The sequence below is a fragment of the Arachis duranensis genome, chromosome 2 (genome assembly GCF_000817695.3).
Source record: "Arachis duranensis cultivar V14167 chromosome 2, aradu.V14167.gnm2.J7QH, whole genome shotgun sequence".
Classification (NCBI taxonomy): Eukaryota; Viridiplantae; Streptophyta; class Magnoliopsida; order Fabales; family Fabaceae; genus Arachis; species Arachis duranensis.
In genome coordinates, this window is record NC_029773.3 from 21,564,211 (window position 1) to 21,587,726 (window position 23,516).

General features: G+C 33.2%; 5 protein-coding genes across 5 annotated transcripts in view; 3 read left to right on the top strand and 2 right to left on the bottom strand.

The window, feature by feature from the left end:
* LOC107473964 (pentatricopeptide repeat-containing protein At3g18020) overlaps positions 1-2,255 on the top strand; it is a 6,663-nt gene extending 4,408 nt beyond the window's left edge. Inside the window, 9 exon segments of the mRNA XM_052257779.1 lie at positions 13-55; positions 146-248; positions 309-399; positions 401-468; positions 620-757; positions 865-943; positions 1,073-1,152; positions 1,261-1,390; positions 1,965-2,255. Coding sequence (XP_052113739.1) covers positions 13-55; positions 146-248; positions 309-399; positions 401-468; positions 620-757; positions 865-943; positions 1,073-1,152; positions 1,261-1,390; positions 1,965-2,069 — 837 coding nt within the window. The 3' untranslated portion in view covers positions 2,070-2,255.
* LOC107473959 (pentatricopeptide repeat-containing protein At3g18020-like) overlaps positions 1-23,516 on the bottom strand; it is a 39,787-nt gene that overhangs the window by 14,618 nt on the left and 1,653 nt on the right. The gene's annotated exons all lie outside the window — the stretch shown is intronic.
* On the bottom strand, positions 13,808-15,863 carry LOC107473975 (lysine-specific demethylase JMJ14). Its single transcript, XM_021135210.2, has 5 exons — positions 15,804-15,863; positions 15,554-15,653; positions 14,814-15,006; positions 14,519-14,716; positions 13,808-14,423 (listed from the first exon to the last, which is right to left on the bottom strand). Exons 4-5 carry the CDS (start codon positions 14,708-14,710, stop codon positions 14,058-14,060), a joined length of 558 nt encoding a protein of 185 aa, XP_020990869.1. The 5' UTR covers positions 14,711-14,716; positions 14,814-15,006; positions 15,554-15,653; positions 15,804-15,863; the 3' UTR covers positions 13,808-14,057.
* On the top strand, positions 17,933-21,485 carry LOC107473974 (serine/threonine-protein kinase BSK3-like). Its single transcript, XM_016093565.3, is given in 9 exon segments — positions 17,933-18,123; positions 18,241-18,376; positions 18,760-18,893; positions 18,968-19,073; positions 19,214-19,299; positions 19,439-19,627; positions 19,685-19,837; positions 20,170-20,283; positions 21,052-21,485. Coding segments are annotated over 9 exon segments (1,224 nt in total). The 5' UTR covers positions 17,933-18,063; the 3' UTR covers positions 21,298-21,485.
* Positions 21,928-23,516, top strand: part of LOC107473972 (pentatricopeptide repeat-containing protein At3g18020) — a 2,273-nt gene continuing 684 nt past the window's right edge. The window contains exon 1 of the mRNA XM_052257780.1: positions 21,928-23,514. Within this exon, the coding sequence (XP_052113740.1) occupies positions 21,928-23,514 (1,587 nt within the window). The remainder of the gene's footprint in view (positions 23,515-23,516) is intronic.

The window sequence follows — 23,516 nt, forward strand, 5'->3', positions numbered from 1 at the left end:
GTAGTATTTTAGGCTGCAGATTGGAGTAGTGCTACTTCCCTTTATGAACAGGCTGGTAAAACAACATTATTTATTCATACCTTAAATTCTGATAATATAGATAGAGATGTATGAAAATTAAAGCATGTAACTCTATTTTCTGTAGCTAATCGATTTAGAGTTGCCAAGGATTATGAGAGATCAAAAGCAGCATATGAGAAAGCTTCCAAGGGACAAGAGATGCTTGCTCGTATCCTTATTTATAACTGGTTGTTCTATAATCACTGTGAAAGGATTCTGTGTTTCTGTGTCCTTGACAAGTAAACCAGCCCTTGGGATGCAGCTAAGCACATGGAATCAGCTGCTAATATGGCAAAGGAACTCAGAAACTGGAGAGAAGTTGTGAGCTTCTCTCGAAAGGGCGTCGGAATTGTACATTGAGTGTGGGAGGCCACAACCTGCATCAGATGCTCTTGCAAAGGGAGCCCGGTATTGTTTGGTTTCTGTTTTCATTTTCAGTGTTCTATGCTTTAAGGATTTTGTTAAAGAACAAGTGAAAACAAACAAAATGAACTTTATGGCTTGGAGATGCTGAATTATGTAAATGATATGTAGCTTTCTTTATTTTCTCACTATGCAGTGCTTTGGAAGAAACCATGCCTGAAGAAGCTATTCAGCTATATACTGATGTCATTACAATTCTTGAGGAAGATGGAGGAGGACAAATGGCCTTTGATCTCTATCGTTCTGCTACTGCTGTTTATATAAAACTTGAGAAGTAAGTCTGTGTAGTAAAGTATGAAGTTCCATTCAAAATTTTCTAGCAATTTTCCTTGAATGCTGATTTTGCAACATTTTCCGGGGTATGTTTTCTGTAACACAAAGGTATTTGGACGCTGCGCCTCTCCAATTGAAGTTCGGCTTAGCAGCTTCCAAGTGTAATGCTACCAATAGCCAGTGCAAGGTTAGGATTGATTTAATTTTGCATTCTGCATTTGAACTGTAACTGTATATATATTGTATGTTGCTGTGATGGAATTTGCTTGTTATTTTTAGGGAGAAATTCCTCTAACAGAGATGCTCATAAATGCAGGCATATCTCAGTGCAATTATTATCTACCTTTATACTAATGACTACAAGCAAGCAGAGATGTGTTATAATGACTGCTCTCAGTGAGTTTCTGCCTCCTCTCTTGTTAGTTTCCTTTACTATAAAAGATTGAATGTCACTTTAATCAATTATTAATATCTATGGATAATATGGTTGTGTGGTGTGTCTAGGATTGATGCTTTTTGCAAAAGTGACCAGAATCGCTGTGCTAGCAATCTCCTTGCTGCATACTCAGATGGAGACATTGAAGAAATCAAACGTATCGCCCAATCGAGCAGCATTTCAAATCTTGACCACTCGGTAACCTAAGTTTGTATATATTACATTTCCTGTGTATGATCATATTCAGATTTCATACAAGGTGGTTTTAGAAGAAGTTCTAATAACTGTTCAGTTAGAAAATTCATACATCAGAGAATCAATTTTTTAGAGTGTAATACCGATATCGGCTTCTAAAAGATTTTTAATCCTCAACAAATTTTAATTACCAAATCAGGCTTTAACCTTTTATTTTATTAGACGTCAAATTTTGGTAAAATGTTAGACAAATCGATCCCTGTTATTATGTAACAAAGACACAACAATTGCTAAAAAATTTTAAAATCCTCGAATTTGTTCTTCTATATAAATGAACAATTTGATGTAAAGACTGATTAAAATATTTGAAGAACAAAATATTTGGCTACAAATTTTCTTAGAAATTAATTCGGGATATTACTTATTTTTCACTATATATTTTGTTACCCTGTCCCTAATTACATTGATTTCTAATGTAAGCATACTGAGTGGTAAGAAGTAAGAGCTTGTGGCACAATTCTTGTGATGTGAACTAGCCTTTGTATGAAACTTAGTATGTGAGTTTTGAATTCTACAGATGATTAGGCTAGCAAGGAAACTGCCAACAGGAGATGTGAGTGCATTGAAGGGTAACACTGCCAGACAGGAAGACCAGCCTCTAGATGAAAATGACCTCACTTAACAATTCTCCGGGCCACATTTCTTTTATTAATTTTTCGTTTCTGACGTACCATAAGAATATTTTGATCTTAAGAACAATGAAACTTAAAAAGAGGATTGGTGCACCAAGTGTACCAAGTGTTCAATCTTATTCAATGTAAAGGTGACAAAAATTGTGAATGCTATGCTTTATAAACATGTCTTGGTATACTAGGCCCTGTAGGAGAACAATACTGAAATCTATTAATATATAATCTATTAATATATAATAAGAGAGTAGTAGATGGTTAGATGATTGACAAGTGGTGTTTTGTATAATAAACAAGTGTTACTCTTTATTGCATGACAAGTGGCAAAACAACCAAAATCAATAAAATATTAAAAAATGTAAATATCTAAAGATTATTAAAGAACTCAGGCATGAACAGAAGAATTGGCGGGATTTTTATTCAAAGTGAAATTCAAAATTATTTTGTTACAGCTGTCCCCTGTCCTCATATATATGTTAGTTAAACGGTGAGAAAAGGAAAGGAAGAAAGCAAGAAACTGACAGTCACATAGAAGAGGGTAGCTAAAAGAACAAGAAATCGACAGTGAAGAAAGAAGGTCGAGGTCGCAGAGAAGAAGAAAACGACCGTGAAGAAGGAAAGGACGACGGAAGAAGGAGAAGAGGATGGCTACCACAGCGACGGTCACAGAGAAGGAAATTAAATGGACAGAGAAAAGAAGAGGAATGGTGATGGAGTCCACCGTCGCTGTTGGATCCGCATAGCTGCGTCCTCCGCAGGACGGTGTTGCAGCCGTTTCTTCGCCGGTGGGTGCTGCGAATGAAGGATGGTTAGTTCTCTAGCTCGGACATACTTTATTTTGTTGTTTGATTGATTGAAAATGCTAATCGAAATTGAATATGGCTTTTCGTGTTGCAACAAAATAGGGGAGCCACAGAGACAAGCTTTTGGTGGTTGAAGTCACTCTCTCAAAGCATCAGAAGTGGCGGAGGAAAACTCAAATCATGTTGGGACTGGAATCTTAGTGCAGGTTTCTCCTGTAACTGATGGAAACTCAACTTACTCTGTCCAGTCATTTGCAATTGATTATGAATCATATAAAAAGCTCCCTAAATTACTGTACCCAGACAGAGTATTATTCTATCTTTTCATTATTGGGTTTTGATTAAAGTTTGGTGTTATTAGCAATCTTATAAGTTGATTTTTAAGACTGTTGTGACTGTGGCTGTTGATGCAGCAACAAGGAGAAAGAACAGTGACAACAATGGGTGGTGTTGCTGCTGTCCGTAAAGAAAGAGCAGCTAGCAGCAAGTTGACGACACCGGTGAAGAGAACGGAGAGCTTTGATATCCTATCGTGGGTGGTATTACAGAGGTAATTTATTTTTTTAAGTCAGAATAGCCACAAAAAATCATTTTCTCTGTGAAATCAATGAAACTAAGGAAGTATTTCTTTGACCTTTAAACTTTACCAAAAGACTGTGTTATCATATATATTTGAAAAAGTAGAACACGTTTAGGAAATTTATGTTATCTATTTTTTTTTTATTTTGCAGTGGTAGCAAGTAACTAGGAGTTAAAATCATATTTAGGACATTCACTGATTTGCTGTTGTCAGTGACTACAATTGTGAATGAACTAGACAAGACCTTGCACCACCAAAGAATAAGCCACTTTCTGAAGGTGAGTAGAGGTATAATAGGAAAAATAAAAATGCTTGCCTTATTAATGCCCTTGATTAAATTGGTCAGTGTTAGTTATAGTGATTGTTGTGTTTTTTGTTCAAAAAAGGGATTGCTTCAAATCTGTAATTGTGGTAACTGATTATGTGTTTTGGCCTTTTTTTTTTGTTTAATAATTGAATAGGACGAGGTACTACTCTTTTGTCTACTACTAGACATTTGTAAATCTAGACTTAGATTTCATTGTTTGCTTGAAACTCTAGATGCAAATTCATAATAAAAAAGCACTCATGTAGAATATTTTGGTAGTTGAATTTTTAAATATCTTAAATTAGGCTTTAAAAGGACAATTTATTTTTAATTTTTTCTGCTGTAGACATAGTTCCCACTTTAGATAATTGTTTATATCATTGCAGCAGTAAAAAGCACCCCAATAAGACATGTTTTTGAAAAAAGCAAGATGTTATTGGGCTTGCTAGATGGAATCCCAACAATGTTAAAGGGTGAAATTGCAATTGTAAGATGCTAATTATAGGTTCATATTTTCTGCTTTTCTACTTTTCTGTTTTTTCAGACCTTTTTTTATTTATTTTTAAACTGTTTGCTTTTTGATTTTTTTTTTTAAATTTGTTTTCCAGATTTACATTGTGCTTTCCATAAGTTGACAAAAAAAGTGAGGCTCACAAAGTAGTAGCAGCCATACTCTCAAAAGAAAGAACTAAGATAGATTTTATGTTTTCAGTTAAGATTTTATGTTTTTCCTTATTGCATGTTTGTGCAGTGAAAAAGAACTTGATTAGTTTGGAGTGCAGAAAAATCCTCCACCTTTGGCTGTGTCCAGCAACTAAGAATTGCATATCAACATCTGAGAATGTCACTGTTAATTTTTTTGGTGGATATATATTTACAAATATAAGACTATAATCAGTTTCGCTTGCCTGTGATGTGTTTTGCTAAAGCTATAACCAAGAATTTTATTATTATCTCAAATTGCTTGGGTTGTTTATTCATGTTGCAATTGAGGATTTAGATATATTTTGCTTTTAGCAATGATAGTGATTGCAAGTAGAAGATAGTTACTTGAAGTTTATCTTAAAGCTTCTCTTATTAATAGTGTCTTGGGGCTTGGTTCAAAGTTGGAGAGGAAAATGGAAGGAAATTGAGCAGCTCACCAATGAGGTATTTTATTTTATTTTATTTGAATACTCATAAATTAAGAAAACTAAAAAATAAAATAGCTTTATGAAACAGAAACTTTTTCCACTAACCCATATACAACATGTGTTTTCCTTTAAACAAAAATGCCTTCTACTGAATATTTGCCACCATATTTTTCTTTGTCATTGGGTTTGCAAGTTCTAGCCTTTTTCCATGGGATCAGAATTTGTATCTTCTTTTTTATGCTAATTATATATAGATGGAAGATTAATATGTAGTTTACTACTTGAAAAGGCGGAAGAAAATTATAAAATGGCTGTTTGGTCTCTAATTTTATGTTGCTCTTGATTATAGTGTTGGATTGTGATTACAGATTTTCCTATATCTTGATTTACTTTTAGCACTGTGTAGGGGAATGAAATAATGAACACCTAAATTTTTTAAATGGGTTTATGATGCTTTGAGTTACATCTCAAATAGGTGTTGTTATTTTCGAATGGTTTCAGAGTTGGAGAAGGGATTCAAGGCCTGTTTGCTGTGATATCAGTCTTTAATAAATTAATCTTCTATTGGATATGAGTGTTCGATCTACTATGGTACTATGTAAGGCTTTGAATTGACATATATATAGTGAAAATAAAATTGTGATTCAATAAGAGTAAGAAAACATCATTTGTATATATTCAGTTTCATTATTCGGTATCCCGATGATAAGGATGCTGAGGTTGCTGGCAGCGCTGCTGGAGGCGGTGCTTCTGCTGCAGTCATGGCGGTTAAGGATAGTATGGCCATGGGATGATAAAGTCAGTTCCATATGAACATAAAAAGAGGTGTTGAATTTGTTAATTTTTTTTTTTTTTTGAGTTCTTGATTTTGCTTTTGTGAATTGTGCAATTGATTGATTTTTATGATTGCACCTTTTTTTTGGTTTATGCTAATGATTTGAAGTATGCGTATTGAGTTTCAGCATGATCTGCAAAGTCATGATTTGATCATACGCTCATAACTAATTAATAAGTTGCTCTTAGCTTAGCCCATGCTATCAATTATTGTTTATTTATTTGCAAACTTAAGCTATGAACCAAACTATGCCTAAGTTGAATTAATCATCAGGTTATTAACATGTTCTGATCAATTTTGCTCAGGCTTTTGTGAATACTCAAAAGCAAAAACAATTTTGAATCTTGGAGAGCAATCTTTTTCATAGTTCCCGTACCCAAATGCAGTTATTATTCTTCATTCTATGATCATTTAAAATATTCTAATATCTATATATGTATGTAGGTTGATTTGGCATCATTAACAAGAACAAGGTCCTACAACTTCGTGAATTAGCCGCACGCTACTCTTTATTTTTCTCAAAGAACAATGAAAGGTGGCTTTTTGATTGGGAAAGCCTCAGGAGTATCACAAACTGGACAAGGGTAATCTTTCATCCCTCTTACTTATTACAAACTCCTTATATATACCTCATTTTGTGTTGATGTGTTTGGTTGTGAGAAAAAAGGATCAAATAGAATTTTTTTAATCCTATCTATGATTTCAGTTAAGGCATTCTTATTTGTTACTTTGTTTAGACAATTTTAAATATTTTGTTATTCAGGTAATTTCTTCATGTTTAGTTGTAGATAATTACCAGCTAATTAAATTTAGCAACCAGCTTTCTTTTAACATAGTAATTCACAGAAATGTGTATTCAAGCTATGACTGCAAAGAAGGGGTTCCTTTGAGAGTGCCCCTTCTATGTGCAAATACATTACAAAATATTGAAACTTTCCCCATTTCAAATCAATGATTTAAATCTCTCTCTTGCTCTCATTCCTCATTTTGCTCTGCAGCACTGAAGAAGTAGCTTCAAATTTTTTGCAGCACTGAAGAAGTAGCTTCAAATTTTTGGGATTCATTTGGTGTTTATTTTCATTTGCTCCCCGTATTGGCACCGTCTACCTCTGCCGCCTCAGATGATTTTCCTCTGTCGAATACAATAACTACAACAGCAACGCCAAATACAAGAACTACCAGCATAGGGTAGCCTGGTCCGACTCGCAGAAAGTCCTAGCCTTAACCTTACACAGTTCGCACTTCTTCATCATATCTACCTTCACTGTTTTGAACCGTGTTCATCATGCCTCAGTCTCAAAGAAGATACATTTCGGTGAGTTTTTTTCACTATTTTTCTTTTAAAAGCTTATATAATTGTTTACATCTACCAAATACTCTGTTATAAGGCTCTGAAATGTCATATATATAGTGAAACACGACGTATTCTTTGAAATTGTGATTGAATCAGAGTAAAAGAGTTTTGATTTTGGTCAAAATTACCTATCTTTACTAACCCATGTTCTCACCGAAACAGAGAAGAAGAAAGCTAGGGGCCTTCCACGAAATGCAGGCCAAGGTTGACAAAGAGATGGACGGTGTTTAAGGTTTTTATTCCCCTAAAATTAGATTTTCATTTATTTAAGCTGATTTGTTTCATCTTATCTGTTAATTTTTATTGAAGATGGAAACCTGACTTTTACCCTTCAGGAGGCAAATTGAGACAGTTAATTTCTTTTTTCAATATTTCTTTTCTATATGTGAAATCACTTGATATGTTGTGGTATGTAATTCTAAAGGTGTAAACTAGATAAAATTTAAATGGAAAAATATAAGTTGATTGTCGATAAGCTGTGATCTATGGTTGGAAAGTGTGATGGAAATGATTGAGATTATGGTGTTGTGGTAACATGTAGGTAGATGAAGAGGATTGTTGTGCAGAGATCCTAACAAATGCTATTATCAGGTGAGATGAATGAGCACTCTCAATGGGTGGATCCAGCAGCGACACAATTGCTACCAAAGGACTGCTCATGCCAAGGGACAGCAAATAGGAGAATAACTTGAGTTCAGGCTTATTGGTCCTAAAGATGAAAGAGCAAATTAATTTATGAACGAGATCTATTTGATATATATTATAATCGGTGTGAATCATTTAGTACATATCCCATGACCTATGATCTCCTCCTTGCTCCCCTATTTTCGAATGGTGCCACAGGTTTCATCAAACTCAGTAAAAAAATTGTAGATTCTTCTATGATTATTTCTACGTGTTTTCAAAATTAAATATATTTTCTCATATCTAATTAATGAGCTTTGTTTTTTATAATTGCAGTTGGATTATTAGTATCAAAAAATTAAATATATTCTCATATCTAATTAATGAGTAATATTGTGTGTTGGATTGTACTGACAATAGCTTGGTGGTTAGTAGAATCACTACTATTCTTGATAAATGATATTTGAGAAGAGAAAAAATCTCATTGATCTTGAGATAGATACGAGTAAGAATAATTTTACTAACTTATATGTTTAGTTGTAGATAATTTACTAGCTAATTGAATTTAGCAACTAACTTTCTTTTAACATAGTAATTCACAGAAATGTGTACTCAAGCTATGTGTATTGTTGCTGTATGTGCTTCAAGATGTTATTTTACAGTTATAAGTTGGGTTTACCCTTGACTTTTGAGTAAACAAAGCTCAAAGCTCAAACCTACAAGAATGCACATTTATTTCAGAAAAGACAGTCAAATTATCAGGCTGGCGCAGCAAAGATGTGGGCCCTGGGAGAGGAACGAGAAATACCAATTCAGGTAGGAATACAACAATCTTTCCATAAATATTGGATTATGAATTTATGAAACGTAAAGTATATGATGGATTCTGGCACACAGAGTACATCATTTTCTGTCAGATACATTGAATATGTGACTAATTTACAAGCATGGAGGATAAAACTTTTGAAACATAAAATAAAAAATAAATGTCAAAATACGTGGACTGCTGCGATTGCAAAAATACATAGACCACTAAGTTGAGCATCAGAATTTACTACCAAATTATGAATATTTTGAGCGTTTTTTTCCATTTCTTTTAGACACTATCTTTTTGGCTTTTGAGACTATGCATGATGATAGGATACTATTTAGCATTTTTGAAGAGATGAATTTATATATAGAGAATATGATTTTATATGTGATTTTGTATGAAGAAATCTTAAAGACTATATAAGACATGTATTAACTAGCCTTATAATGACATATATCTTACATTAGGACTGATTTGCTTCTCTCCTTTTCTTTTCCTATTCTCTTTTTTGTACCTCTTTGGACATCTGTTTGATTTTACAAAGCGATATCAATGCAAATTTATAGATAGCTAGATTAATTTGTAACAATTCATTCAAAGCATCCAAACAATAGGAAAAATAAAATGGCTAATATTCAAAATGATTCCTAAAGATATCATGTATATGTTAATGAAGTTTTTTCAAAAATTGTGTCTAAATTTAATTTACCAAATATATTAATGTAAGTCAAGTTTGTCTTTTAATTAACTTTTTATTAATACAAGTAGGGGAAGAAAAAATTGCTTGGTGCAATTTCCTTCTATGCGGTTTAATAACAAATTGTGCCCTGTAATCATGTATTTCAAAATTAAGAATAAAAAATAAAACTGATTGAATGGATTGCCACCAAAGTCCAAAACTTCTTTGTGTCCTTTGTTGTGTGTGTGATTGTAGTAACGTTTGGCAGATAAGATACTGAATATAGTAGGCCGATGCTGGCGAAGGAAAGAGAAGATGGTGACAAGTGGAAGATAGAGTGGTTCGGAAGAAGAGGAGAGGAAGGAGAAGCCAGTGGAGGGTGAGAACAAGATTAAGCACAAAATGAAGACTGCTTTATAGTTGGATGTTCTGTAGAAAACTTATGCTGGTAAGTGAATGTATTTTAGCTATTTTTGAACAATATTGTAATATTCCTTTTATTTTGTTGGTTTTTTACATGATTTTAGTGGGTTGTGAAGTAAATTTTTTGTTGAAACGTTAAACTCTGTAGCCGTGTTGTGCATTTCTTTGGTTCAGGGGAGGCTTACCCTTTAGAAGTAGTGCAAGCTGAGTTATTTTGAGAGTACTTTCGAGTATTGACAAGTGGTAGTTAGGAGCTTTATTTTGGGCATACTTTCGAGTAAGATATTTTTGTTAAAAGTTATTCGAATGCATTCACTTTGCCAGTAATTTCTATTGCCATGCCTTTATAAAAATCACCTGCACTACTGAAGATCAGTTTAAAGATGAATGCCATCAACCTATTCAAAAGAGACATCCTAAATCTCAATATTAAATTGGCAGAGTTTCCTGCTTGATGAGAAAGAGGCGAAGTTATCACACTACAAGAGGTAAGCATGTTTAATTCTCTCGAGACCTTAATGAGATATAAATATTGATTTTTTAATTAGTTGTTATTGAAGTATGGAAGGGAGTATTAGTTCATTGAGCAATTTTGTAAGGAAAAAATTCTCAGATGTCAAGAGGCATACATTCATCTCCTGCTTTTAGTAGTTCTCCTAATCTTGAAGCATTGGCAATTGAAGCAAGTAATGTTATGGAGAACATTTTTGTACATGCAAGTGCTCAATAATCATGGTAGGTAGATTTAGCATCTTAAAACGAATATTCCTATACCAGCCATTCTACTCATCCGTTTAATTATTTTTTACAGATTTTTTAAAATTAAAAAAAACAACAAAGATAACATTCTTAGCACACTTATATGTGTCCATACAGGACCAATGTACGGTGAATTTTTTGTTGTTATTTTTCAACACATCTAAAATTGTGCAATTCAGATTGAAAAAGTATTAATTGAAATCGTCTTAAATAAACAGTAATTTTCTACTATTAGAAAGTTAAAAAAGGCTTAGGCATCTCTGATGAATTTTCAATTGGCTTTATTTATTTGTTTTTTCTCGGTTTAAATCTCTATTATATTATGGACTGTGTGGTCAATCACAGAAGGAGAGGACCTTCATTGTTTTAAATACAAAATAAGGAGCAGCATTATAAAAAGGGTGAATAGGATGGACGAAAATCCAAATAAACAAATAGGTTAACTACAATTAGTAAAGACTCTTACCGAATATTTAAGAACTAGTAAAGACTCTTACCGAATATTTAAGAACGGAGAGAAGTCAACAAATAAATTTGTGTCGAAAAAAACAAATTTTTTAAATTTGGCTGAAAGCCTTCGCTACCTCTTTTTAAATTCGGAACTTCAACTAAGAAACAGATTCAATTCATAGACTTACTATAATCGTGTAAGTGATGTAAAAATACTTTAGTGACAGTAACATCATTAATTTTTTAGCTTAGATTCTTTAGGTTACACTTAGTAAGGATGAAAGTTATTATTTTATAAATGAGAATTGAAACTTAATTTGTAAACATAGATACTTGGTGGTTGACTATTTTTTTCAACTTTTTTTTTTTGAGATATCTGTAAAACCTACTTGGATCATTTTTTTTTTCATTTGTTGAATATCTTGGTGAATAAGTGCATTGGTTTTGTTGCTGCTTCTATCTTTTTGATCTGCCAACTGAAGTATATCCACCTACTGAAAAATGTGAGATTCGAGATCATTGATGCTGAAAAAAAAGCAAACAGAACTTCACAAATAGAGGGTTTTAAGATAATTAACCAAATATTTATCAGTTATAAGTCATCAATCTTTTATCACAAGTACATTGTAAGCTGGCTCTTAAAATCTTTTTAATTAAAGATTAGTGTTTAAAAATTGTATGGGTCAAGGGAAGAATGTCATAATAGTTTCTTTGATATGTCTTTTACAGTACTCTCATGTCACATTAGATTGGAAGTGTCTATAGCAAAAAATATTTGCAGTAAGTAATTCACTTAGTATTTTATTTTTGACATTTTTATTGTTGATCCAATTTAGTATATTTAATCATATTTTATAAATGTGATATTTATTCAATGGGTTTTCTATTTGATTTTATTTTGTTTATTTACTTTTTTTAATGGGTAAACAGGCTTTCTATTCTTCTTTGGGAGCAAAATTATAATTATGTGTTAAAAAAAACTATTGAACATATAAATAACAAATGAAGAATTTAAATTTTTCATTCTGTTGATATGTAAAAGACAGATTTTTTGCTATGAAAAATGACAAGAGTTCTTAAATTATTGAGTTTTATTTTAAATATTTTTATATTCTTATTTTTTATATTTGGATGGAAGGTAACAAAAATAATATTTATTGAATGTCTCTAAGATATTGAAATGATGAGAAAACAAGTTCGTTAATTTTATAAGATCTACATATGCTTTCTTACCTTTATTTATAAATAACAATATGAATTAGCGAGTTTTGGTGGTTGTTTGTTAAAGATTATGGAAGAAACTATATTATATTATAGTCTATATTAATGGCAAGGACAATTGGCCAATAGTTGATTTTAGAAAATTTTACTATACCAATTTTTCAGCCATAGAAATCTAAATGTATAAGCTTTTCTATAATGGTATTCTGGCAAGGTTAGATCAAACAAGCTCATTTAGTTAAGAAGAGGTGAAAATTCAACATAAATGATCTTTTGCTTTTAAAAATGTACATATGCAAAAAAAAAAGAGAAAGAAAAATAAAAAACATTAACACATTAAATAAAAAAAATAAAAGAGAAAGAAAAAATAAAAAAACTAACAAAAGAATACGAAAAAGTGAATAAAAATGTTATTTTTTAGTTATGCTAAAAACATTCATTGATAAGTGAAAAAAAAAAACATTCATTGATACTACTCCAACATAATTTAAATTCTATAAGATGGTTGACTCATAAAAATTATATCCTTTGAGAGGCTATGTGTGCAAATTGGTTGAAGTTGGTATTATGCGTGATTATGTTTGTGAAACATTAATCATAAATAATTGTAAATTCTCTCATTTATATTTTTCTGTTATTGGATAAAAATTATAAATAATTTGTTCCTTAACTTTTTTTGGTCTGTTTGTTATTAGGAGTAGAAAAGATGTAAGTTAAAAAATATTTATCGGATTAAACATCAATATAACAAAAAAGATTGAGAAAAAAATGCTTTTGTATACTAAATAAATTAATTTTTTCAGTAAATATATATTAATACTTTTATATACAAACTATACATAAATATAGTAAAGTAAATTGAGTACAAGATTTGTGTATAACAAGAACCACACATTAGGAGTCTAATAATATAATGAAACGTTACTTATATTAGTTGGTATTTATATATTGTATAATTATAATATAAATTATTTTTACTAAAATTTTAATTTTAATAAAAATAATTTAATTTTAAAATTTTAATTTTTTTTAAATTGTATAACAGAGAGTGTAACAATATTTATTTAAATATAAAAATATAATAACTTTAATATTTAAGTAGAATCTATTAATATGAACTAAAAAAATAATAAAATTATTTTGGCCTCTACGAATAGAAGATGTAATAACCTTATATATTATACAATAAACTTTTAATTTTTTATATAACAATTTTTTTTAAAATTAAAAGTAATAACTATTATTAATTATAAATAAATATCAATAAATTTTATGTAATAACTATTATTATTAATAGATAAGTATCAATAAATTTTTATAATAGAATAATATTTGGCCCGGGCGTAGCCCGGATTTTACACTAGTATGAACTTAAAAGAGAGTAGCCAAGGACTTGAAAAGAAGATTTTTAAATATTATTCCTGAATTGTTTCACTTAAAGAGTGATTACATACAGAATATAAAGATTATTTACAACCTAATTAAGGAAAGAAAATAACAGGTAATAAAAGCTATTCAAAACAAATCTGCACCAAATCTATCCTAATATAAACAAATATGTACTAATTATAGAATAATTACAACACAAGGGTTGAAAGTGAAACACATTATTTGAGGAGCAAAGTTCTCCATGTATTGTTTCTATTGATATCAATCATCATTTATATATCAGCAGCATTTCTTTTTCTGTTTATATACAGAAATTTAGAGATAAATGGAGATCAGTAAAGATGAAATCAATAAAGTCTAATTGACACCAAAAGCTAGCTTAAAAAGAAAAATATAAATATAAAAAAGAAAAGTATAAATGGAACAAAGGCACTAGCAACTACAATGGGTGTTTAATAGCATTAGCCACCTCTAACTAACAAGTTCACTCTATTACTAGGAACAAAAGAAAATTTTATATCTTGGCCTTACCCAGAATTTTCTTCAGTTTAGTTATGAATGGACCTAACTACTGAATAAATTGAAAAATGACTAGAGAGATCTTATTCTTCTTTTATCTACAACCTTTCTGGATCTCTTCGATCAACGCTACGAATGCCGCTCTCCATTGAGTAACTTGTGAATTAGAGCTAAATAACTTGAGCATTGCACTCAACTCGGCAGGACTGGCCTTTTTTAGGAATCCTTGTAGCAATGACTTCATCTCTTCAAATGAACGAAAATGTCCTTCTATGTTATCTTCTTGCTCCTGCTTTATCAAATTGAAGCCGAAAAGTTTGGTCTTGACATCACCCAGAGAGTTGCTTGAACCATTTGAGCACTTAGAGGCATCATTTCCACTGCCTGAAGATTCAGAGGAAAGTTCTTTGTGATGCCAGTACTCTACACATTGATGACTGGGATCTTGAGCTTCAATGGCCTGAAATTGTTTGCCGGAATTGATTAAAACTTCAGAAGTTAGATCATAACTTCCTCAGTGGCTGAAAAGATCTTCAATATTTGAGATAGCGTTACCTGAATAATGGATGGCTTAAGGAATCCGAACATTTTATGACCATTAATGCTTTGCAAAACCTCCAAGGGAGGGAGTTCTTGTTCACCTAGACTCTTACACCTCTCGATCTCAGCATTTAGTCTGTCAAGAATTGTTTCCCAACACTTATCCGCTGATGTGTTTGTGAAAGCTTCAGTTGGATGTTCTTCCATGGTAACCTGGAATATATTTTACAAAATGTGTAATAAAGTTCGATCAAGAACTAGTCAATCATAGGTGTAAAACCAAAGAGAGATACAAGGTCAGAAATAATACCTTGAAAAGAGGACCAAGAAATCCAGCATCGGAGATTTCAGAAACATAATTACAGGGTCTTGTTGGATCAAGAATACTAAAGAACTTAACGCGGCTCTTGAATCCTGGATAAGTTTACCAAAACAATAAAAAAGTTGCTCTTCAAAAAAAAGAGTGCTCTGTCTTCGACACAGAATATGAAAGCTGGCTTATCCTGTAGTTATAAGTAGGAGAACGGAGAGAACACAATTAGCAATATTTATTTTAGTTAACAAGATCATGCATGATGAACAAGTAGCTTTTCAGTTTGGGATAAAAACCATTTGTCAAGCAACATTTTCACCACTCACTCAGCAGAAACTATACACTATTTATCAAGATGGTGTTTTCTGTTTTCGTTTCATGTTTTACCACTTCTTCCTAGAGTCCTAAAAACTGAAAGCAGAAACAAAAAACAAGAACAAAAGCCAAACAAACACTAAGAATTTCACATGGTAACCTTGAGTTTGTTGGGCACAAAATTATGTGAAATCACGTAGTATTTTCTAACAACCTCACATGAAAAAGTTGCAATGTTTTTAAATAGCAACTAACTTCTTTCAAAAACTTTAATTTTAATATAAAAAAATGCAAGATCTGCATAGGCATAAAGAAATATCGAAGACTTTAGACAGTATAAGCTGTCTGGAATATGGAATCAAATTAAAAGTTACAAAATTGCAGTCTTTATCCTGAGATGTGATCAAATTGGATGGAACTACCTCCATAATGGCTTCAACAAAATCAACCAGGAATCCCCAACTTGATGACTTTCAAGGCATCATCATCGCACAGGTTCCCATGAAAAGATTGCACGAATTCCTAATCGAATGCCAAAAAACAGAGAAAGCGCATTAAGCATCAAACCACAACACCAATAAAATCACAACGATAATAGCAAATTAACCAAGATTTAATTGGGGAAGGCTGCAAAAATAAGGAGACAGGGAAACAGATTACTAGAGAACATACAGAGTTAGAATTGCTGTCATCCTTGAGAATGTCTGTCAGCAGTCTTGCGCGGCGGCGGCGAGAATATGCCAGTGAGATGTGCAGCAGAGGAAGAGGAAGAGAGAAATGCAGGAATTGAAATTGTATGAAAACCCTAGCGGACCTTTTCTTCTCTGAATGCTTCTAATGTAAGAATGAAAAGAAGCAGGGAGCGGCGGCGGCGGAGGCGTACGAAATTTGCAGCAGAGGAAGAGGATGAGAATGGCAGGATTGAAGTTGAATGAAACCCTAGCTACTTCTCTTCTCTCAATGCCTCTGAAATCAAAAAGAAAGGGGAGGGCAGAGTTAGGTTTTTCAATCCACACTCTATTTTGGAAGGAGATTTTTTCAATCTTGTTGATGCTCTCCAAGAACTCTAATTTCTCTCAGTTTTTCGTACTCAAAAAAAGAGAAAAGGGACAAAGTTAAAAAAATCAATAATTAAAAGGATCAAAATAAAATTAGTAACTTTTTCAAAAAAAAAATGGAGTATATTTTGTAATTATTTTTATGAAGGTTAATGATACTCCTACAAAAATATAGGATTAAGGAATCCATGGCCTATAATTTTATTCCAAATGAAAGGGCCAATAAAATAAAATTGAGAAGCCTAGTTTCGTCATCACTCACCATCATTTTTCTTTATACATTTTGTGCTTCTCACAAAGTTGATCAGTTCAGCTAGAGTTTTCATTCTTCCTTTATTGATTTTCTTCAATTTAAAAAACGAAAATTTTTTTATACTTAAAAAATTGGGTTTTAATATTTTACTTGATCTGGGTTGAAGAATTGTTGGGTTTTGGAGGAAACAAAAGAAGAAAATCCCAAGTTTTCTGAGGAAAATGATAAATGGGGTTTGATTGGATCGAGAAAAAGACTTGAACTTTGAAAAATTCAGACAATTTTCCTGGTTTTATTATTATTTTTCTCTTTTGTTTTCTGGGAAGAAAATGTGGATCTCGCAAAAGCTTTTGATTTGGTCTAGGTAAGAGAGAGGAGAAAAGAAGGAGTCAACTTTTTTTTCTCACTGCCATTGAAGAAGAACTGAAGAAGAATTTCAAAGGTGAAATTGCTTTTTGGGTAGGTTCAAAAAGTGCTGCTTTATTCATTGTTTAGTTTGGCAAAGTAGAAAAAATGGAAAAGACTTTAGGTGCATTTTCTAACTATACTATTGAGTTGACTCGGAGAGAAAAAGGGAGAAAGTGAAATAAGAGAAAAAAAATTGAAAGCTAGATGCAAATAGATGCTTAGATACTATGCTGTCATGTGAAGTTAAATATTCAGCTTCTGTGTGTTTATGATTTCTCCCCCTAACTTTTATGAAATGCATTTAAATGTTTCATCTATGATGGATGTCCTTTTTATTTACCTTTTAGCTTTAAATACTAAAATTGCTTAGTTGTTTGGTTGTGTAGTATTTAAAGATCACATGGATTTGGGATTATTGTTTTGTGATGATTTTGTTATTACTTTGTGTTTCTATGTATGTGACATCTTCAATTCTCTTCACCAACCCAACGAAACGAAAAATGTACAAAAAATAATGAAAAGTACTATCATATTCCCTTCTTAAATGAAGCAACTTTACATTTGTTGAGTATTTTTTTTATGTTGTTCTGATCATTGTCTTCTCTTCTTGTTAATTGTGAAAATGGTTCTTGATGCTAGTGCTTGATGACTTTGTTTTAGTTGCTTGAGAGTGATCAAAGGCTATGCTCTTTTAAACCCTTTAAACCTTAAACAAGGATTTTTTTTAATGTGAGTTACAGGCATTTCTTGCTCCAAAATTTGCAGCTGCATATGTTTTTTTTGGATATATACAGAAATTCAAATAATTGAAAGTGGAAAAGGTTGTCATAACTTCAAATATTATTATTTTAGTGAATCAAAATGGGGATTCAGTTCTCCAGCCTCGTGCCGTGCTGCGTAAATTCACAAGTTAAGATATCTGTTATTGAAGTTCCGCATACTGGTAGGTAACAATAATACACTGTTAATAATATTATGGTGCATTATGTTCTGCTCAGTAATTTCAAGAAATTGTGGTTCATAGATGTTTAATGTAATGTTTTCTTTTCCAGGAAATGAAGATAGAAGTGAAGCCGATAATGGGCCTGCATTTCGCGAATATACATTTGAGCAACTTAAGAATGCGACATCCGGTTTCTCTGTTCAGAATATAGTATCTGAACATGGAGAGAAGGCTCCAAATGTTGTGTATAAAGGGAAGTTGGAGAATCAAATGAGGATTGCTGTTAAGAGGTTCAATAGGAATGCTTGGCCCGATTCTCGGCAGTTTTTGGTAAATGTTACCTTTCTTTCTTAGTGGATTCTAAAACCACACACTGTAACTTTCAATCCTCACATGGTATTGGTCTCAATTTTAGTTAATAAGGATAATTTCATTTTGTAACTTCAGGAGGAAGCTAGATCTGTTGGCCAGCTTCGTCACCAAAGATTAGCGAATTTACTTGGTTGTTGTTGTGAAGGCGAAGAGAGGTTGCTTGTAGCCGAATACATGCCCAACGAAACACTCGCAAAACACCTTTTCCATTGTAATAGCTTCTTTCATGCATATGATTTGTTCTTCTCTTTTAATAATTGGAAAACCAATTGGTATGCCTTGAATTAATATAGTGCTTACTATTTTGTTTTTATCTGCTTTATCACGAGTCAATCCTGGTGCATTGTTGGTGCATAATATGGGATTAGTACTGTCCAATAACTGAATAACATTCATCTTGTTAAGAAAATTAGGTTTTGTACTGTCAAAATACAAAATAGCACTCAAACTAAACAAAAAATCATAAATAAATCTTCCCAAAGAATTATGCTAGCTTCAATATTTGATGATTATCCTGTTTTCTGGTGATGGTTTTCATGAACATACTGCTGAGTCTATGATATGCGAAATAATTGATGTTTGTCTCTATATCAGGGGAAACTCAACCGATGAAATGGCCAATGCGACTGAGAGTTGTTCTACATCTTGCAAAAGCTCTGGAATACTGCACGAGCAAAGGACGTGCGCTCTATCATGACCTTAATGCATATAGAGTTCTATTTGAGGAGGTAAAATTGTGTCCGCCTTGTGTATGTATCTAATGTAATTAAATTAACATAAATCCTGTGTTAGAATTTTGCAGGATGGTAATCCTAGGCTTTCAACTTTTGGCCTTATGAAGAATAGTAGGGATGGGAAAAGTTATAGCACGAATTTAGCATTTACCCCTCCTGAGTATCTCAGAACTGGTATGCCATTTTTCTTCAGTAGTAGCATTGTGTTGATATTAAATTGAAAAATCAGTCTTTTCATTTTAGAATATATGATCATTAATCGTTTGTAAGAGTAGGATGATAACAAAATTTTAATAACTACTTTTCTTCTGTAGGTAGAGTAACACCAAAAAGTGTAATATACAGCTTTGGAACTCTTTTGCTTGACATTCTCAGTGGGAAGCATATCCCTCCAAGTCATGTAAGTCATGTTACTTTAGGGAAAATCGTGCCATTGAAGATTGCACAATTTTATTTCTTTATATATCCTTTGGTGTGTAAACTTGAATATTATATGTAATGTGACAAGTATCTCTAATTTTTTGAAAATGTTGGAGCAGGCTCTTGATTTGATTCGAGACAGAAATCTTCAGATGCTGACGGATTCTTGCTTGGAAGGACAGTTTTCTGATGATGATGGAACCGAGTTGGTGCGCTGGGCATCTCGATGTTTACAGTACGAACCAAGAGAGAGGCCTAATCCGAAGTCATTAGTGGCTGCTTTGGCCCCTCTTCAGAAAGAGACAGAGGTTGGTATAATACTGTCATTCATTTGATTTCTTCTGTTATCTTTTTATTTCTTTTAGGTTCCTTCACATGAATTGATGGGTATTCCGCATGGTTCTACTTTAGCTTCATTGTCTCCGCTCGGTGAAGCTTGTTCAAGAAAGGACCTGACTGCCATTCATGAAGTTTTGGAAAAACTTGGCTATAAAGATGATGAGGGAATTGCAAATGAGGTTCTCTATCTAAATTTGCTATATGCCTCTAAAATTGTTTTGGAAAAAGTTTAGTGTGCTTATGGTTTATATTTTCTGTTTTCAGGATTTTGTGAAGAAAAAAGAGAAATCAGTGTTCTGTTTTCATCTCGTGTTTCTCTTTTTCTTCACAAAATCCTGAAAATAAAAAACACTGAAAATTAAAATGAAAATGCAAACCAAAAGCATCACGTGTTCTTTTTATATTGACTTATTCAGACAAACTATTAAGTAATATGTAATTTTTTATTTAACTTTTACCTTGTTTCTTTGTCGTGTGCTAATTTGAGTTTTTCTCTGTTGTGATGCTACAGTTATCTTTCCAGATGTGGACTGATCAAATGCAGGACATGCTAAATTGTAAGAAAAAAGGCGATGCGGCTTTCCGGCAGAAAGATTTTAGACTTGCAATTGAGTTCTATACACAGGTAGATTTCTCATGGGAATGCTCAATCATCTAAATTTGTCTTACCTTTCTTTTTTAGTCCTTAATGAACTATGAATAATAAAATTGCAAGTTATATCCTTGCTCATGTGAAGTTTACGTAAGGGTTAGTTGTACTTTTCCTTGCCCTTAGAACTTTATGTCATGCACTTTAATACTTGAATTCTAAAAATGTGCAAATTGACACTCTAAATTTCTCCAGATATGCAAATTAACCATGTTAACAATTTTTTTCATCAGTTGTTAACAAAAGTTTAAGGTGCCACAGTTGCATATGTCGAAAAGTTTAGAGGGTCAATTTTCACATAACACAATGTTTTCAGGGGTCCTTTTTGCACATTTTTAAAGTTTAGCAGTTAAAGTACATATAAGGTAAATTTCAATTAACCCTTTACATAATGATGAATAGTTTTTTATTTTTAATTAAAATATTCATTAACAAGATAGAGTAACATTCAAGAACATAGCCTTTCTGTTATTTGATCTATATATGCACACACACATAATGACATAAATATTGTTGTGTTATATATCACTAGAGTAAGACCTTATTTATCTAATGCAAAAGTAGATTAAATTAGTTTGGTAAATGATATGTGAAAACTTGTATTCAAATGAGAAACAATAATAGCAACAAATCCATGATTGTTTTGCATATCCTCTCTACAGTTTCGTCCCTCAAAAGTTAAAAATCACAATACCATACCTTGATCGCTATTTTAAACAAAATAGATTTCTCTGTTACTTTCAGTTCATTGATGCCGGAACAATGGTTTCTCCAACGGTACATGCGCGTCGCAGTTTGTGTTATCTCATGAGCGAAATGCCGTAGGAAGCGCTAGGCGATGCAATGCAAGCGCAAGTGATTTCCCCTTTGTGGCACATTGCATCTTATCTTCAGTATGTTTCATTGGGTGGACTTGGAATGGAGCATGAAGCACAAGTAGCACTCAAAGAGGGAACAACATTGGAAGCCAAAAGGAGTGGACAAAAATGAAGAGTGTGTTTTGTACATAACACAGTTTCATTGCAATGGTTATACTTATACACATATAATTATCATGTATTATTCAAGAAACAAATGATTGGATGATGAGTGTAATTGGTGATTGAACACCCCTACCCCTTTTTATTGGGTAGGCTTGGATGTTGGTTAAGTTCTTATCCATGATTTGATTTGATTAATGATGGAGCATTAATACAAACTCAGCATCATTTTATTTCTTTAATAACAGGAAGAAAAAAAAACTGTGAAATGTGGAAATGTTCATTCTTATTACTATTGAGCACTTGTAAAAAAATATGAAGAGTGAATACATGAATGGATGCCCGAGTCAAGAGTCAATTTTTTTTTGTTGCCAGTTAGGTATCATTTTTCTAACTAAACACAACTTTTTGCTTCTTTCTTTTTTTTGCCCTTATTTTTCTTTTTGGAAAAAAAAAGAGGAATAAAACAAGGAAGAGTACGGAGGAAAAAAATGCAGACAAGGACACATACAAAGAAGGGTGTTTTTGATGAAAATTCATGTGCAGTTTTTTATTAATTTCACATGAAGTTAGTACAGAACCTGTTCGACCAAATGCCCCAAAGGAGCCTCTGTCCATTGGCTCATCGCGTGTCAATGCAATGCAATCACGCACCACCACCTTTCTCATCCATAGTAAATCCAAACCCTTCTTCGTTCTCCCCTCTCTTCTATTCTCAACCACCATCCACAACCACACCATTCAACATGGACAACACCACCACTCCACCACCACCTTCCACAACCGCAACCTTGTCGCCATCATCCACTCCCTCTGTGACGCCCACCGTTTCGATGAAGCCCACAACATCTTCTCCCTCTTCCTCTCCTCCGGCTTCCTCCCTGACCACCACACCTCCAACGTTCTCCTCTCCCGCCTCCTCTCCTCTCGAACCCCGCACCGAACCTGGGCTTGTGCCCTTTCTTTGATCCAAGCTAACCACGGCTTCGTTCCCTCCATTGTCACCTATCACCGCTTAATGGATCACTTTTGCAGGTTCGGTCAACCCCAACAAGCTCACATACTGTTCTTCGACATGAAGGGTAGAGGGCATTGCCCCAATGTGGTTTCTTATACTACTCTCATTAATGGGTACTGCTTAATTGGTGGAATTGGTGATGCCCGCAAGGTGTTTGATGAAATGCTTGATAGTGGTATTGCGGCAAATTCTTTGACTTATAGTGTTTTAGTCGGCGGGTTTCTTAGGATGAGGGATATAGAAGGAGCAAAGGGAATGATGTGCCAGTTATGGGAGAAGATGAGGGTTGAAAGGGAGGCTTCGATGAAGATGGCAGCCTTTGCGAATCTGGTTGATTCTCTGTGTAGGGGAGGGTTCTTCAATGAATTGTTTAGGATAGCCGAGGAGTTTGCATTAGGGGGCAGTTTGTGTGAGGAGGTTGCATATGGACAGATGATAGATTCACTCTGCAAGGTTGGGAGGTATCATGCGGCTGCTAGGATTGTGTATATAATGAGGAAGAGAGGATTAGTTCCGAGTGTAGCATGTTATAATTATATTATACATGGGTTTAGCAAGGATGGTGATTGTATGAGAGCTTATCAGTTATTAGAGGAAGCTGAATTCGGATTCTTGCTTTCTGAGCATACCTACAAGGTGTTGGTGGAAGCTCTTTGCCAAGTGCTGGATGTGGACAAGGCAAGGAAAGTTCTTGAACACATGCTAAGTAGGGAAGGCGTCAACAAGACTAGGATTTACAACACCTATTTAAGAGCTCTTTGTATTGTGGATAATCCAACTGAACTCTTGAATGTGCTTGTGCTCATGCTTCAAAGCCAGTGTCATGCAGATGTGATCACACTTAACGCAGTTATCAATGGATTTTGCAAGGTGGGGAGGATTGATGAAGCTCTAACGGTATTACAGGACATGTTGAGTGGTAAATTTTCCGCTCCCAATGTTGTGACCTTCACTACTATAATTTCTGGTTTATTGGACACTGCAAAAATTGATGAAGCTGTTGAGTTGCTCCATAAAGTAATGCCTGAAAATGGTGTAAGACCGAGTGTTGCGACATATAATGCTTTTCTCCGAGGCCTATTCAAACTAAAGAGGCCAAATGATGCATTGAGGGCCTTCAATAATATGGCAAGTAATGGCATTACTGCAGATAGTACCACTTATACTGTTGTGGTAGATGGTCTATGTGAATCTAACCAAATAGATGAAGC